Below are 18,731 nucleotides of genomic sequence, written 5' to 3' on the forward strand. Positions count from 1 at the left end.
CATAGTCTTCTTTGATTGAGCAGGTCAAAGCTCATCAGTTCGAGGATCGCCGGTTGCTTAAGCTCAAAGAGCAAGTGGAGCAGGGATAGACTAAGAGAGCGACTATTGACTCCGATGGAGTGTTATGGCATGATGGCAGGTTATGTGTACCGGATGTAAGAAACCTGAGGCAGACTATTATGGAAGAAGCTTATAGTTCTCGCTATTCTATACATCCGGGAGCTACAAAGATGTATCAAGACTTGAAGAAACATTTCTGGTGGATGAGGATGAAGAGAAACATATCTGATTATGTGGCTCGTTGTTTGAATTGCCAACCGGTTAAGTATGAGCATCAGAAACCTGGAGGGTTAGCTCAGAATCTGGTTATTCCCGAGTGGAAGTGGGAGAGAATCACTATGGATTTCGTGGTGGGCTTGCCACGTACTCTTAGGAGACACGATTCAGTTTGGGTGATTATGGACAAACTTACCAAATCCGCACATTTTATACCGCTTCAGACTACATTCACAGCAGAGCGGTTAGCACAAATCTATACTCATGAGATAGTTCGATTGCATGGCATGCCCATTTCTATCATTTCTGACAGAGGGTCACAGTTCACAGCTCAGTTTTGGAAGTCTTTTCAGAAGGCTTTGGGTACTAAAGTTGAGCTCAGTACAACATTCCATCCGCAGACTGATGGTCAGTCAGAGCGGGTTATTCAGATCTTGGAGGACATGTTGAGGGCATGTGCCATCAATTTTGGAGGTCATTGGGACGAGCAGTTGCCTTTGGTAGAGTTCGCCTATAATAACAACTACCACTCCAGTATTGAGATGGCTCCATATGAGGCTTTGTACGGGCAGCGGTGTCGTTCTCCAGTTGGTTGGTTCGAACCAGGTGAGAGGAAGCTTTTGGGTCAAGAGATGGTTCAGCAAGCTTTGGAAAAGGTAAAGGTAATCCAAGACCGGCTCAAGACAGCTTAAAGCAAGCAAAAATCCTATTCGGACAAGAGAGTCTGTGATCTTGAGTTCATGAAGGGTGATATGGTATTGTTGAAAGTATCGCCCATGAAGGGTGTCATGAGATTTGGCAAGAAGGGCAAGTAAAGCCCGAGATATATTGGTCCTTTCGAGATCCTAAAGCGGACAGGAGCAGTTGCATATAGATTGGCTTTACCGCCGTCCTTAGCAGGAGTTCATTCAGTTTTTCATGTTTCCATTCTCCGAAAATACTCTAGAGACCCGAGCCATATTGTTCAGGTTATTGACCATGAGACAGTTCAGCTTGATCAGAAGTTAGCCTATGAGGAGGCCCCGATAGCTATTTTGGACAGGCAGGTTCGCCAGCTGAGATCCAAGAGTATTCCTTCTGTAAAAGTCTTATGGAAGAACCATCCGAGTGAGGAAGCTACTTGGGAGGCAGAGCATGACATTCGAGACAGATATCCCGAGCTTTTCTCTTAAGTCATGTCAAGAGAAGAAGCTCCAATGTATATGTGCATTGGTTACAGGTATACTCTTTATGTGTATGAGGATTAAACTAATAGATAATGGGTTTATATATTCGCATTTATGTGTTGACTTATTTGAGTTACATATTTTTATTTGTAATTTTGCATGATGGTACGGGGTCGCCTGGTGACCCATTTTGCATGTGATTGATGGTATGGAGTCGCCCGGAACTCCCTAATATATGTCAATTTATTTATGATGTTTGTTGGTGTTGTTGTAGGTAGTTTATGACAGGTATATAAGAGGCATTAGTCATAATTATAGGGGAAACGCTGCCCAAATTTCACTAGGCCTAAGAGATTGGTTAAGACAATTAAGGTTGTTAATGTGTTCCTCTTTGACCACGCGAAGAGTTTTTTCTTACGTTCGAGGACGAACGTTATTTTAAGGGAGGTAGAATGTAATAACCCGATATTTTCCAAATGAATTTTTGAGTTACTTCCTCAATTATAACTTACTAGCTTTAACGAGTTCCATACCGTAGCGGGTACTAATTATATCCATATAACATGTATGCATATATATTTATTGTGATATTATTATTTATATGATATAATATATTAAATGGTGCATGAATAAGTTAGTGAGTGGGCCAGGCCCACTACTCTTGTCACTGTGCACGTTATATTCCAAAGGAAGGAGTGAAAGTACAAGAAAAATTATTAATCTGTTTCTAGTCTAAGGAGAGAGAAGGGACAAGAAGAGGGCATCGGTTACTGTGTACAAAGTTTGACACAGTGAAGTTTATTTCCCACAATTGCCAAGGCACGCAGGTATACATCTTGAGATTTATAATTTTTCCTTATAATTTAGTATGTAAGCCATGGATTGTGTTGCAAGGGTGTTAAGTCAAATAGGATTGGATGGCATGAATTATTAATAGGACGTAATCATGATCTAATGATTAGGGGAAACAAATCATTATAGTAATTGATGGTGTGTTGTGGAGTTAGAGATATAAATTGATTTAAAGGAATGAAATTGCTACTGTTTCTCTCAGAAATTCGTGCACTGCTACAGTGCTCACTTTTGGGTTTCGAATAAGACAAAATAGGTTTTCAAAGTGGCAAATTACTCTTCTTTGTTTCAAGTCACCAACTATGTCGTTTTCTTTTTAATATTTGTTTTTGTTTTCTTTCTTTATTTAATTACACACTACCATTATTAGTATTTTAGTACTAAAACATATGTATATAGTTGGTTATTAAAGTTACTAGGATACAGTTCTTTCATTTAAAGAAATTATGAAATTTGGGTATAGAATATTGAGATTTAATTCTAAACCTAAAATTATAGGATTAGTTTTCCTAGGCTAATTTGGACTATTTATTTATGGTATTGAATAGATTAAGGCTATTGGAGTTTGTTTGAAGGAAATTTGGCACTTTCGGAGAGGTTGCGGGCTTAAACTCTTAGTTTGCTTGCTTTTCATAAAAAGCATATGGTTTGTGTTGTATGTATGCATTTAAACCGTTTAGTTCGTGTGAGTGGGAAAACATGATCTAAATTGGATAATTTTCAAGTTTCTAAAGTAATGACCGTATGAGTCCTTTGGCGTAATTTCGCTTAAATAGATACTATTTATATAAATGTAAAGTTTAGAAGTGGTATTGATTGGATGTATGTTCCCCTTATCATATCTTCAGAGGGGCATACTTCCACAGGTCCCATTGATGTTCGGTGAGAGATATATGCTAGAATTTTAAGTAACCCGGGTAAGATGGGGGTAAATAATGCCCTCTCCGGAAGACGGGGTAAGACATAGACAAATACGTACTATGTCCCGTAAGCATAGATTCAGATTCAGTGTAGTGCATCTATTGCTCGTCCGGGTAAGATGGGGGTAAATAATGCCCTCTCCGGAAGACGGGGTAAGACATAGACAAATACGTACTATGTCCCGTGAGCATACATTCAGATTCAGCGTATTTCATGTATTGCTCGTCCGGGTAAGATGGGGGTAAATAATTCCCTCTCCGGAAAACGGGGTAAGACATAGATAAATACGTACTATGTCCCGTGAGCATAGATTCAGATTTAGAGTAGTTCATGTTTTGCTTTGTTGTGCTTCATGATTTTAGCTTTAGCTTCAGTATTTGTATATATTTAATATACTTGTACTGTGTAATTGCTTTTATGCATTATCAGGGATTTTAAAGACTTGCTTCAGGGGTAAACAGAGGGTGTCGATGATCTTGCTGGGTCTTTTAGACTCACACTTGTTGATGTTGTATGTGTGCAGGTGTGGTTAACGGTGACCAGGTAGCCGATACTTGATTCATTCCAGCTTTGTTCAGTCTAGTTTAGTAGAGGTGAGCCACCATTAGATCATGGCGGCCTCTTCTTCTTTAGTTGACTTAGTAGTATTCCGAGCTTCGTCTCGTACTTTTCTATTCAGACTAGTAGTTCCATGACTTAGACATTTTATGGGGTTTATGGGCAAGACTCAGTATTTGTATTTCGCTTCCGCACTTTTCTTTATATTATGAGACTTTGCGTATTATTCATTTTATTCGTTAATTTTCGCATGATTTGCTTAGAGGGTTCGCCTTATGGGTAGAAGCTCGTCAGGTGCCCGGTCACGGCCTGAGTGTCAGATTTGGGTCGTGACAGATATAGATGGAAACAATTACTAATTATTGTTTTGAATTTCTAAAGCACTTGTTATGGGATAATTGTTAATTATTTTGGGATGGAGGGAGTAATTCTTTAAAAATTTCTATCATTATATCGTTATTGTTCTTTGTGTTGTTTAATTCTTATAGGAATTTCTATCGTTATTAATTATCATTTTTTTGTGCGGATTGCCCTTCAAAGGCATTAGTCTTTAATTTTTTCCCTTCGCCTAATAACTCAAGGTTCTGGGTTCGAACTCAGCTTAGTAAAAAAAAAAAAAAAAAATTCACAAAGCAGAGCTTTGTAGCAAAATTAGGTTTATTCGGATAAAAGTTAGACCTTAAGGCAGAGGTTTGTAAAATTTCAAATAAGTAAAAAAAACAAAAAGTTGCCCTAAACTCTGCCTAAGGTAGAGAGTTTTACATGCAAAACTCTGCCTGTATCTAAATTCTACCTGCGATTTTTTTTAATTTTTAACTAAGTGGGAATTCGAACTCGAAATCAAGAAATTTTTAGCGAATGGCTAAAATTAAAGAGCACCAATTTGAGGGACAAAAATAAAAAACCAGTGCCTTTGAAGGATAATGGTGGAAATGATCCATTAATTTTTGCGTGTATCTTTAATCGTAGCGGTGGGCTATTACTAGTCACATGTGCTTATTACTCGTACACTAATATGAAAATTAGTTGATTCGCTCACTTTTCAAAGCTGACCTCATTTATTACCCGAGTTTCAAAGAAGGGTATTTTGGGCTTGAAGTCGACAAATATTTTCCTGGACAAAATAGTCGAGAAAAGGACATAAATGGTTCCGATTCAAAATAGTCCTTAACTATGAACTTAACGATTTTGATCCTTCAAATTTATCACTAGTTAATAAAAATGATTACTTAATTATGAGGTTGGTTAAAAATAGTCCTTTAAGTATGCACTTAACAGTTTTGGTCCTTAAGTTCGTCAAAAATTAACATTTTTAGTCTCCGATAAAATATTCATTGAACTATATTTATTAAATTTGAAGAGAACTATGAAAAAAAAAAGAAGGAAAAAATTAGCAAAAACTCAGATTAGAGGTACACATTATTAAAGAAACGGCCAAATATCTAGGGACAAAATCCACGGATGTCAGTCCATTATAGGGAAAAACGAGAAAAAACCTACAAACTTGATAATGTCAGAAAATCGGAACACAAAAATCGATAGACTCTGTCTATTAAAATTGAGGGAGTCCATTGGCTAAGTAAAATACAATAAACTCATTTTTACTGAAAATTCGGTATAAAAATAAATACTTCCATTGCAGTGATTCTTTTTTTTTTTTCAAAAAAAAAAAAAAAGAAAAAGTTTTCCGCGCATTTTTCTTTGAAAATAACCGACGGACGTCTGTTGGTTTTCGTAAAAAATAATAAAAATTAAATAAAAAACTAAAAAGTAGTATTCCTCGATTTTATCCATCAGTTTCCGTCTATCATTTTTTCGCTTGTTTTTAGTAATGACAACTTTTGTAGTTTCTGCTATTTTTAATTTATTTCTAAAGTCTGTTGTATTTTATTTAGCCGATAGACTCCCTCGATTTTAATCGACAGAGTCCATCGGTCATTATATTCCGAGATACTATTTTCTGATATTATCAAGTCTGTTGGTTTTTTTGTATAACGGACTAACGCCCTTCGGTTTTGTCTCAAGGTATTTGGTTTTTTCTTTAGTAATGTGTACATCTAAATATGAGTTCTCGCTAATTTTTTTTTTATAGTTCTTGTCAAATCTAACAAATAGAGTTATGAATATTTTATGGGAGAAAAAGTATTAACTTTGGAGGAACTCAAAGGATAAAAAACTGTTAAGTGCGTGACTATTTTTGTCCTTTTCTCCAAAATAGTGAATAGTGAATAGTTAAGAATAAGGGGAGTGCAGTGCAGTTTAATAAAGCAGGAGCAACGGTGTTGTGTGGAGCTAGGAGCAAAGGGTAGCTGAATGGCAGCTACAGAAAGATCCGTCACGGGTCGGCTCAAAAGAGAAGAGTGTAAGCGCACTAAACATGATTCAGCTTTCTCCCGTTGGAAGGTTCCATCCTTGCTCACTTTTCTCTTCCCTTAATTGCCCAATTTTCATTTGCTTTCAAGCTCGACTCTTTGTTTTTGCTTAGATTTACTAGGCCTTTGCCCATAGATTTCAAGTATTTTTCACTTGATTTGTTGGATTTGTTTTTTGCTATACTTTATTTGAAATTTGGAGTTGGAACACTTTGGGATCCAACTCCATGTTGGATTTGAAAATTTTATAACCAAACACCAATTTTGAAATAAAGTAGAAGATTATTCTTGGAAAAAAGTGAAGAATTCTCATGGCCAAACGGTTCCTTAGATCTATAGTTGTCCCCGGTCATTTGGAGTTTTACAGTTGTTGCTGATTATGGAAGGAAAGAAATGGAGAAATAATATAGTATTACTAGTATAATCTCTGAAAACTTGCAAGAATGTAATAGAACTGTAGTAATGGCCAAACCAACTTGTGACTTTTTCCAGGAAGAATAGCCCATACTTCTTTATCTCCGTCACAGAATTTGATGTTAAAGAATAGCAACCCATCGGGCGGCTAAGTCATCTTCATCAACCATATTTGCTAGGAATAGTCCATCATAGAAGATAAATGACTTTGGTTTTCTCCAAAAGAACAAAAAGAATCTACACTGTTGGAGAAAATGTGATAAAGCTCAAATATTTTTCTCTTAAGTTGTAGCTAGTTATATTAGCAACTTACACTGTTTTACTGGCAGATTCTAATTGGACCTAATGATTGGGAGGATTATTTACTGGGGAAGGAAGGAGCAGAGAAATATAGGACTCAGAACTTGCCAAACTGCACGTCGTGCTCTGGAGTGTATGAACTGGGAATAGTTGTGTCACGGCATCAAACTGGGCGAGAGGCTAGCAGACTTGACACTGATTATATTGTTCCAGTATATGTTGGAAAATCTGACAATGTTAGGACTAGGCTGCAGCAATATGGCCGTGAAGGTGCTCATTTAGAGAATGGCTGCTCCAATAGTGAGCTGCACCTCGGTGAAAATGTATCTGGTTCAAAGAGAGCAGGATTATTTACAGAAATATTCTCAAGAGGCTTCTCTATTGTTTATAGGTGGGCACCTGTAAGTACATATTTCTCCTATCTACAACGTTGAGCAACTTGCAGATGTGTTAATTTGTGGTTTCCTTGTTAGATATTGAAATACAAAAGGTTGTTGCTTGCTCACTTATGCAAATAATAAGTAAACTGCCATTTTTTTTTTTTTGAATAAATGTGAAGCTAGATTTGTAATGTTACTTTTCCTTGACAAAGATTGCAATTAGTAGTTGCTCGCTTGTCAGTCTATTTGGCATTCAGATTAAAGCTCTCCTAGTTTTACTCTGTAATCTTGTTGAGAAATTACTACTATACTTCATTAAAAGAAAAAAAATACTACTATTAGGTTCTTTCATTAAGCTATAGATGGATACACTAAAAGGTTAAGTTGAGTTTTCGCTTTCAGCACTTCGTTTTGTTCTGTTCTCTGAGAAATCATTCTGAGCTGTCTGCCAGCCATATAGTTGTCCAGTTAAGCATGTTTCAGTGAAAGTAATTGTATGCAGTATTTACTTGTACCTAAAGTACCTCAGTTACTATTGGTAATGTTTCTTAATATTTAACAGATGAATGATAATAAAAATGCTGAGAGAACAGAAGCCCAGCTGCTCGACAAATTTGATTATGCTTGGAATAAAGGCAGTAATGGTGTACGTCGCCACAATGATGTCCTCCACAAGCTTGATGGCATTTCAAGAGCAACTCGCCTTCCTGCTTTCATCAGGAAGCTTCAATTGTCCCTTGAGAAACAAAAGGGTGTCAGAATCAAAGCGTGCGAGCCCTTTTTATTGGAGAATGGATCTGACTTTCATGATAGCTTCAAAAGCAGTAACTTCCTTCCCCAAATTTTCAAATTTGAGCGATCACAGCCAAGGATAGTTTCACTGAGTTTTGGTGTAAATGATGATCCAAATACTATTTTTGGTGTGGCTTTAGGTCATGGATCTGTTTGTATAAGTCCTCCAATGACGGGAAATAAAAGATGCGCTGAGCACAAGGGCATGAAGGTAAACAGTGTAAATTCAAAGTTGATTGCAGAAGGAAATGAGAGCACACGACCTTGCGGAAGTAGATGTGAGGAAAATGCTCCAATTTGTGGTTTTATCTTGGATAGTGGTGCTCCTTGTGCAAGAAAACCATTTCAGAGAAATAAAAGATGTCTGGAGCACAAGGGAAGGAGAAATCGAGGGTTCATTTCTCAGCCAATGACAGATAAAATTGTCCAGTGGAACCACGATCCTATACTGGAAAACAGGACGACTTCTAGTAATGATTGTCAGCAGATATTATCTGGTAGAGCGGATACACGACACTCTCAATATTTCTCCAGTTCTCTAATCCACCAGAATGACAATGTCATATGTGGAGTTCATTTAACTGATGGTGGTTTATGCACCAGGCAACCTGCAGTAGGAAGAAAACGGTGTGAAGACCATAAGGGTATGAGGGTTAAAGAGCCCATTTCTAAGCAATTAGGAGCAGAAATACCAAGTGTATTTGCAGGTCCAGCTTCCAAAATTAGCAGGGGGAAAAAGCATTGGGCTATAGATATTCCATCAGTCAACCATTCTCCAACTTGTGGAGCAACAACGCGTAATGGTTCTTTTTGCAGAAACAAACCTTCGGAAGGTAATAAAAGATGTTGGCAGCACAAAGGCATGAGGAACTGAATAAGCACTCCACAACCTGCATAATGTAGTTTCATCTGTCGTGGTGCACCCTTACACAGTGGTTCTATTGTAAAAGGTTACCACACCAAAGGATGCAGTCTAGCAGTCAATAAAACTTGAATGAGGGCCATAGGACGCCAGGTTTCGAATCTTCGCAGAGGGAGGATGCATATACCTAACGGCACGAGGCTGTCTTAGACACAACCATTTGAAGGTAGGAGAAGGTGTTGGCAGCTTGAAGGCTCGAGGGAGGTGTTCAGCTGTTTCAACTGGCGCAGCATATTAGCAGGTATCATAATTTGTGAAGACAGCAAATCTTTAAATTTGTCATCCATGTGTGCTTCAAATTAAATTCTGGGAAATCTTCTGATTGATAGTGTGTGTATATTTACAAAGGTAGTTTGTTGTGTGGCTTTGCTGTTCTAAAGACAAATTGGTCCTATGGTTTGGTTGTTCTTAACAGCTTAATAATTGCTGTTCTGGATTCTTTGAGATGAAGAAGTCAGGCTGGATTGATGTCAATTTCTGTAATCTAATAGGAACTATACAATTCGCAGCCCTTCATTCTGGTTCCTTCTGTAGTTTCTGTAACCCTGTCTTGAGACATGAATAATTAAGGTTGAATATTTATTATTTTACTTTTTGATAATCTCATATTAGAAAGAGATAATGGTCGAAAACAGAGTTTTGGGTTAAAATTGTCCCTTATCTATGGGAGTAGGTTCATTTTGGTCCCTCAAATATTATCGTGAGCATATTTGATCCCTTATCTATGGGAGTAGGTTCATTTTGGTTCCTTAAATATAACGCTAAGCATATTTAATCCCTTAACTATGCTACAGTGGGGCACTTTTGGTTCCCCGAATAGAATCCGTTTAAAAAGCAACGGTGCTAATCCCATGTAACACTCACGTGACTTGTAAGAGGCTAAACCCATCAGACAAAAATACTAAACTCATTCGCCTTTCTCCCCAACTTCATATGAAGAAACATTTGCCTCTATGTAGAAAGCTTCAATTGGCTGGAAGAAGAAGAAGCTGATTTTTAAAAAAAGGCAGAAACTTTATCTAATATATTAAAATTTGCATTCATATGCTTCCGAAAAAAATTGGAGTGGTTCTACAATTAAGATAATTTATAACAGTTGTTAAAAAGAATTTTGATTTTTTTAATATTTAACAAAAATAACTTTATATTCACATGCTTCCAAAATAAGTGGAACGGTTCCATGTGTGCTGCCAGATTACTATTTAAGAGTTGGTTACCAACCATATGATCCAAATATTATGAGTTGTTTTGCTAATATCTCATATGAATTGCATTTTTTAGAGAAATGCCATTACTCTGCTTTGCATTTTGTCCAATGGATTTAGCCTTGTACGAGTCACGTGAGTGTCACATGGGTTTAGCACCGTTACTTTTTAAACGGGTTCTATTAGGGGAACCAAAAGTGCCCCACTTTAGCATAGTTAAGGGATTAAATATGCTTAGCGTTATATCTGAGGGATCAAAATGAACCTACTCTCATAGATAAGGGATCAAATATGCTCAGGGTAATATTTGAGGGACCAAAATGAACCTACTCCCATAAATAAGGGACAATTTTAACCCAAAACTCGTCGAAAACACACATGAAATATCACTTTTTGCGATTTTCCTACCTGAACTGTCATGCAAACGCGTTACATACCTGAACTATCAACAACTATTTATCTAACACACCTTGACTAGTATTTGATGGTGTGTAGTGTACACTCTCTTTTTTTGTTTAAAAAAGGTGCCAAATTACACTCCGCACAAATAATTAATAGAACTAATTGGGAAAAAAAATTAAGAGATAATGGTAAAAAACGCACCAATAGTATCACTTTTTGCGAGTTTCCAACACATCAGAAATTAGTTGAGGTATGTTTTGATAAATAATTGGTGATAGTTTATGTTGGAAACGCAAACACTTGATAATTCAATTGTGTTTTGATAAATAGTTGGTGATAGTTCATGTAGAAAACGCAAACACGTGATAGTTGAGGTAGGAAGCTCGCAAAAAAGTGATACAAGTGTGTTTTTACCCATTATCTCTATTAAAAAAGGGAAAAGGGTCAAATATATACCTTTACTTTATTTTATTAGCTAACTTTACCTTTTGTCAGCGATTGTGAACAAAAATATCCCTGCCGACTTCAAACTTCCACACTTATACACCTATTTGGATGAAATTTTTTAAATCCTTTTAAATTATCCAATTTCAAAAAAATAATAATTACCCAATCCCTTTGTTAATCCCCTCGACCGCATCATCATCATCAAGATGGGATTATTGTTGCTAGAACTGTGTTGCCCAAAAATAATCCCACGAGAGAACTCAGAGCACCCGTTCTATTCGTCTTATCCATTTCTTTTGTCTTTTTCACTTTCCTCCTTTTTTTTTTTTTTTTTTTTTTTTTGGTGTTGTCAGTAACAGCAAATAAATTCTAATCAGAGTGAAGGAATTAAGCTGCTAATTATTATCCATGGAAAAGAAGCATTTTTCTTCTATTGCCAACGACGTCATTCAGAGATGTGCTCAGTTAGTTATATAACTAGTGAAAGTGGCCGCGCTTCACGCGGTGATATAAGTATCATTAAACTTGTATCTTTATAAATTACATGTATTCTATAGTAAAAAGTAAAAATATACAAAAGTTTGTATTGTCACGTATCTTAGAGACCTCAATTTATGATGCCGGAGGTGCCCTCTTTGACCAACTATATTGTTAGTATATTCTTCAGTCATAACTATCAGTAGGGGTGTACAAAGTAAACCGACAAACCGCACCAAACCGATAAACCGAGTCAAACCGAGAAAAAAACTCGACTAGTGGTTTGGTTTGACTTGGTTTGGTATTGGAAAAAAAAACCAACAATAATTAGTTTGGTTTGGTTTTAACTAAAAAAAGTCAAACCGAACCAAACCAACCCGACATTACATGTATTCAATTTTTAAAATATTTTATACATAAAAATATTTATTTGTAATGTAATTTATAAATATTTCTTAAATTTTTTCGTAGTTTTTTTTATCTATTATCATATTATTCAAGCTTGAACTTAGAATTTTGAACGTCAATAAGTTTTATATCCTATGGATGTTAGTAACTCAAATAAAGTCCAAACCAAAACCAACTCAACACTAATGCTAACAAAAGAAATTCAATTTACCATTAGGAATGACAATAATGTTGGATATCTATTCTTTAGTTTTGCATAATTGATTTAGAGAGTGAAAATACATAACTTAAGTTTTTTTTCTCTGTCATGTAATTAATACTTATTTGTCGTACTTATTTTAGTATGACTTAATATTTTTAGATTATGGTCATTTTCTTTATGGCTTGTTAATTAGCAATATTTATTTTAACAAATTTTATTAGCTTTTGCTAAATATTTTAATACAATGTCATCACTCTTCTCACATTTTGTGTTATTTTCTTAAGAAACACCTTAATTATATAGTTGTACCTTACTAGGACTAAATAAATATTTGAAGTAAAAGTTATATGTTTTGTATCAAGACTATTCCGAAAAAAAATCCGAAAAACTCGAGAAAACCAAATAACCGGAGAAAACCCGAGGTTGAAAAACCCGAATTTTATTGGTTTGGTTTGGTGTATAAATTTAAAAACCCGACGCAATTAGTTTGGTTTGGTGTTTAAAAAATTCGAATCAACCCGGTCCATGTACACCCCTAACTATCAATATGTTTTAAAATAATGTTTTCTCAAGGTTTATTGTTTTTTTCCAAATATTTAACCCTCTTTTTTTGAATTATAATGTGTAATATCAAGCAAAAAACTTTCCTAATCATATGACACACCTATAGTGAAGTAATATGTATTTGTTATGATCTTTAAAAGACACGTGCATCTAAAATTGCTCGTTAAACTTGATCCTATAGCAAAATATCATAGCCAAGTAACTCTACCGTCATTATATGCTGATCTTGTTTAAGCCAAATCATAGCGAACCACTAACATTGACCTAAGTTAGCAGGGAGTAGAAACATACAATAATATTTAACTTGTGTAAATACAATAATTGGAACTATAATCTATGGTTAGGTGGCAGTCTTCTTCGTGATAAAAAATAATGAATAAAAAACATGTAAATTAAGACATGCATACAAATAGAAAGATATTTAGAAGATAAAAATACCACAAGTAGATTTGCAATTATCTCATAATCAAGCAGCACATCAAAAAAAAATTGGTGCTCCCTATGCTTGGTCTCTCTCATTTCCCTAAGTCTTTATGATTGAGTCTGGAGGATTTTCGTGGATGCAATGTGTGATGACCCAACAATTACAAGTTATATATAGCCCTTCATAATTCATATCTTTCCAACTTCATAACACCTCAATGAACTTATTACAATTGAAAGTGTATGTGCCGTTTTATTCTCAATGAACTTATTACAATTGAAAGTGTATGTGCCGTTTTATTCCTTTATGGTCACCACATTAGGCATGTTGGAATAATGCTCCAACTAAATCTAATTAATGGGGTAGTTACTTTTGTAACATCTTGAATAATGGAGGGAAGAAGAACTAAAATATTGAATAGGAATGAGTCGAGTAGTAAATATTGAGACATCTATATATAATATAAAGCTAGGCAATAGAAAAATGATGTGACATCTCTTTTTGGCCAAAGATTCTATTTATCTTTTTTCTCCTTTTTTTTACATTTTCTATATTACTTTTTCATTTATGTGCTATGGTAAAAAACCTCAAAAGTAATCTCTCTAATATATTAAGAAACCAAAGTATCATTTCTTTTAACACTGATGAAAAGCTCAAAAGTCCCTCACTAAGTCCTCCTAATAGTACATTTGTAACGTACCCACTAATCATAGTTTACTCTTCCATTACCCACTAATTATAGCTTCACAATTCCAATCATCAATAACAATTTTATTAGATCTGATAAGTAAACCGACCAGATTTTCTTTATTCTCGTAACGTACGGAATTTGAGAAGTTGCCATAAGTTTATTATACTATATAAACCAGATTTATTCCTGAGAATGATGAATGTAAAGAATGACCATTCCATTCATTTGCTTAATGGTGAAATGAAAAAGAGAAATATCTTGAGGGTTACAGAGTAATTCTTATCAACACCAGATGTTCCTTTCATTTTTTTTCTTTGTTTATATACATAATAACGTGTTTATTTTGAGCTAATTCTTCACATAATGTATTTTTCTGACTATTTCTTATCGTTTATCAGAAGCAGATTCTGAGCTAAGATTATTAGCCATGGGAAAAAGAGGTTGGTAATATTTGAAGCTTCCGGCCAGAACGTGGATTCTTTTTATTTAATATTAAATTATAGTGTTCTTTTTTTTATCCGCTATATTTGTTGAATTTCATTGTTATCAATTTTTTTTCCCCGGTTGTTAAATTCGCGACTTAAGTAGCACAAAAAAAAAAAAAAGTTGAACCAAAGTAGTACAGAAAAAAAAAACACATAAATAGTATTCACGTACAAATTTCATGCGTGAAAGGACCAAACTGCAAAAATACAGCCTGACCCTTTCACGCATGAAATTCATGCGTTAAAGGATCAACTTGCATTAATACCATATACTCCTTTCACGCACTAATTTCATGCGTGAAGCAACACAGTTTTTTTTTTTTTTTTTTTTTTTGGTGTTACCTTTCAAATCACATTTTTTTTTCATACTTTGGGCAAAGATTAGTCATGTTTCAAAATCCCAAAATATCAATATTTTATATAAAACTTAATATCTTTTTTTGCGTACAATAATGTCGGCTCATTACATCAAGTCCACCTAAACGTTTGGATAACTGTTTTAGGAGTTCTAAGGTGCCCCGAAGTAAGTTTTGAAACTTGTCTATTTATAGGGTTTTGATTTAAGTGTTTTATTATATTTGAATGTACAAATATAAATATTTTATTTAATAATAATTCATCCAATACGAGAGGTCTATACTAATTTAGAAATAATTCATTTAATCTAATTACAATACTAATTCAAAGTAATACAATAATAAATTACAATAATAATACAATTTTCAAGTTCTAGAGACTCTATTACTTCGAGAGGTGCTTGTACTACCACGGCCTTGTTGCCCACAGGAACGCTTGTCATGGCCATATTGCTTACAGGTAGAGCACTTGCGAGAATAAGTTCTTTCACTAACATCCATTTGATTGGGTCTACGACTTCGTGAGTTAATGCCCAATTTCCTGATGTAATCCTTGTTAGCAACCATCGAAAACGGCTCGTTTGGCCAATAAGCTTCATTACCAAGTGGGTGGAATTGGCCGGAATATGCTCTAAGGTAACTGTGGACCTTGTATTCCCCCGCCACATAACTTGTTACCGTTTTTCTCATTCTCTCGAAGCACTTGACAGCATGAGAACACGACATGTGATACGTTTGCCACTTACCACAAGTGCATGTTCTTGTTGCCTCATAAACGTTATGCACGTTTCCACCCTTACCGTTGTGATAACCCGTCCTAACTTCATAGACATGTCGAATTGGGTCATACTCGGTCATTTGGTGGTGTTCACATTTTTTTCTATAATGCTCCATAATTTTGAAGGGCTTTGGCATCCATGTCCCGCCGTCGGCTAATATCGCTCTAGCTTGCCTTGTCTTAACAACAAATCGCTCCACAACCTGCTTGAAAGTCATTCTCACCATTGCGGTGACAAGTAGTCCTCGAGCCGATTTCAGCAAGCCATTGAAAGATTCTGAGCTGTTTGTTGTGAGCATGCCCCATCTTTTGCCTCCATCAGCATGAAGCGTCCATTTTTCAACTTCGAGCTTCATCAACCAAATATATGCGGGTTCACTCACTGCCCTGATCAGATCCATTTTTGCAGCCCATTTTCGTTGTTGATGCTCCATCGCAGCCCCCCACATCAATTTGTTTAGAGTGCCATTGTGAAACGTTGATTGCAAATTTGCCTTCAAGTGCCTTAAACAATAGCGATGGTAAACAAAGGGAGGCTGCCACCCTGGTAAATTAGCCATATTGTACAATATGCCTTTATGACGATCAGACAACACGCATATGCAGGTACGATCCTTAATAACATGAGTTTTCAAATGGGTCAAAAAGATCCCCCATGTGTCGTTGCTCTCGTTAGCGGCAATTGCGAAAGCAAGAGGAAATATTGACCCATTGGCATCCATTCCTATTGCAATTAGGAGCTTGATGTCGTAGGCACCATATACATGCGTACCATCTATGGATATCACTGGTCGGCAGTGAGCAAAACAATCAATGCATGGTTTGAATGTCCAAAATACGAAGTTGAAGATTTTACCCTCTATAAGCCGCCACTCTACAACAGTACCATTATTAAAATGTTGTAGAGCTGCCATATACCTTGGCAGCGATTGAAAAGAAGTATGCCAATTTCCAAAGACCATCTCAAAAGCGCGTCTACGCCCGAGAAATCCCTTTCTGTTGCTTATAGTTTTACTATATATGGTTTGAATGTTTCGAATACAATCTTTGATGGGGATCCTGCACAAGTTTAAACAAACAACATTTAGTAATTGATCTTTTAATCGATATAAGACATATAATGTACTAGGTAGGATAAGTTACCTTGGCGTTTCGGCAATGTCCTTAAGTAATACTTGAGCAATCATGTTTGTATCTAAATTATAATGATCTGCTCGATTTTCTTCCATATCACAAGTGTGTCTTTCGCGGAATTTTGTGATAGCCCACATACCATCAGGCTTAACAATTCCCCGAAGCAACCACTCACAGCCTTGATACCGTCGTTTACAAACTAGTCTCCATATCTTTGAGGTTGAAAGATCAACCTTAAACTCCCTCATGTCCTTAAAACAATAAATTTTGACAGCCCGTTGCAACGCCTTTTTGGATGCGAACAACATTCCCTTTGCAAGGTAACATCGATCTTTGTTGAGATCCTTTGGTTCAATCTAGGTTTTTTGGCGACTATCATCATCTTCTCTTGTGAAGACAAATGCATCATCACGACCCTGCAGGCTGTCAAGATAAGGGATATTGTTAGAATGCCACTGAATTGGGCTTTCAGAAGTTGGGTTTTCAGCCATCGGTGGTGGTACGTGGTGGTGCATTGGTTCTTGTTGGTTTTGGCTTTGAGGAATATTGTTGGTCATACCAACTTGAACATCATCATCATCATCTTCATCATCGGTTACCTCTGCATTATTAGCTAGTTCATCGTCATCACTTGATGATGACTCATAATAATTAGGAAAATCTTCATTATCAAGTGCATTCATCCTCCTACACGAAAAGTAACATATTTTAAATACCAACATCATATATATATATATAATTTAATATCAAGGTGATGAACTTATTGTCGTTCATAAGCACTGTCATGGTGTGGAGATTGATCAACTCCACCGAACTGAGAGGATTGACCAACATCCATATTTGGTACCACTGGCGAGTTTTGAGAATAGTTCCTATAAAGATTTAAAAACTGGTTATTGACCAATTCATACAACAAACACGTGCTATAATATGAAAAATTCATATTTACCAATTTTCATTGTAAGCTTGATTAAATTGCTGGCTTAGATTTTCCAGCAGCACTTGACCACTCAAAATGTCTCCATAAGAACTAAAGTCCCCATAAGTGTTACCATGAATAGGCTGGACTTGAGGGACTTCTTCTCGAGGTATCTTTTCAACATACATCTCAAGAACATTAATGAATACTAAACCACGATATTCTTCCGGCGATCCCAAATAATCACTCAAAGATTCATCATCGTTGATATTGTGCATGCCATAACGCACTACACCGTTTGATATTGTTTGTGGATATCTGCCAGTTATTGAGATTCCAAACTCAGTGGGTGTAGTTTTCATTCTTTTGTGCATGTAACTAACTAGTGTTTCATAATTTAAAGTTGTTGGAAATTTAACATGGGCTTTTGGTTTGATACTATAACGAATGGAGTAATTGTCCTCGACGATATCTCCATCCCAAAATAGTGAAACCTTAACAGTTGAAGCATTTTGAGACATTTTTTCTATGAATTTTTTTTTTTTTTTTTTTGAATAACTTGTAAGACTTAGAAGTTGATGAGTTTTTCACTCGTCAAGCCTTCAAGTTAAATAGACCACTCAAAATTGTAATGCGTGGTAGATTGCGCATTAAAATGGTGCGCAATACAAGTCGTGTTAAAACGGTCAAATAATGCAGCAACGTATTGTCAAATCATGCCTTTATGTGTCATAGATTCCTGAAATTGACATTGCGCATTAAAATGGCGCGCAATACAAGTCGTGTTAAAACGGTCAAATAATGCAGCAACGTATTGTCAAATCATGCCTGCAACGTATTGTCAAATCATGCCTTTATGTGTCATAGATTCCTGAAATTAACTTTGCGCATTAAAAAAGTGCGCAGTAGTAGCCGTGTGATTTTCACACACAAAATCTGTGCGTGAAAGGTAAGTTTAGTTTTACGCTTTCACGCACAGATTTTGTGCGTGAAAGTTTGCTCCTGATTTTCACTTTCGCGCATAGCTTTTGTGCGTGAACGTTGGTTCTGTGCCTGAAATAAACTTTTTACAGACTTGTTTTTTTTTTTTAAACCTATTAAAATCACAATTTTTTTCCATACGTTGCACGAGTTATTATTAAGATAACTAATTATCATTAAAAAAATAATAACGTAAAATATACACTTTATTTATAACATTCACAATCTCAGGTCCCACATGTGGGAGCCTTTAGAGTTCGGCTAGGCCTAAGGCTAACCCCCCCCCCCCACCACCACCATCATCT

The 18,731-nt window shown here is 35.8% G+C and overlaps 1 protein-coding gene across 1 annotated transcript; it reads left to right on the forward strand.

Annotated features, from left to right (window-relative positions):
* Positions 1 to 6,017: 6,017 nt before the first annotated feature.
* On the forward strand, positions 6,018 to 9,554 carry LOC132616890 (protein EFFECTOR OF TRANSCRIPTION 2-like). The gene is made up of 3 exons (XM_060331649.1): positions 6,018 to 6,176; positions 6,889 to 7,260; positions 7,802 to 9,554. The coding sequence occupies exons 1-3, from the start codon at positions 6,087 to 6,089 to the stop codon at positions 8,903 to 8,905; spliced, it is 1,566 nt and encodes a 521-aa protein (XP_060187632.1). The 5' UTR covers positions 6,018 to 6,086; the 3' UTR covers positions 8,906 to 9,554.
* Positions 9,555 to 18,731: the final 9,177 nt, after the last annotated feature.

Source organism: Lycium barbarum, chromosome 11, assembly GCF_019175385.1.
Source record: "Lycium barbarum isolate Lr01 chromosome 11, ASM1917538v2, whole genome shotgun sequence".
NCBI classification, from domain to species: domain Eukaryota; kingdom Viridiplantae; phylum Streptophyta; class Magnoliopsida; order Solanales; family Solanaceae; genus Lycium; species Lycium barbarum.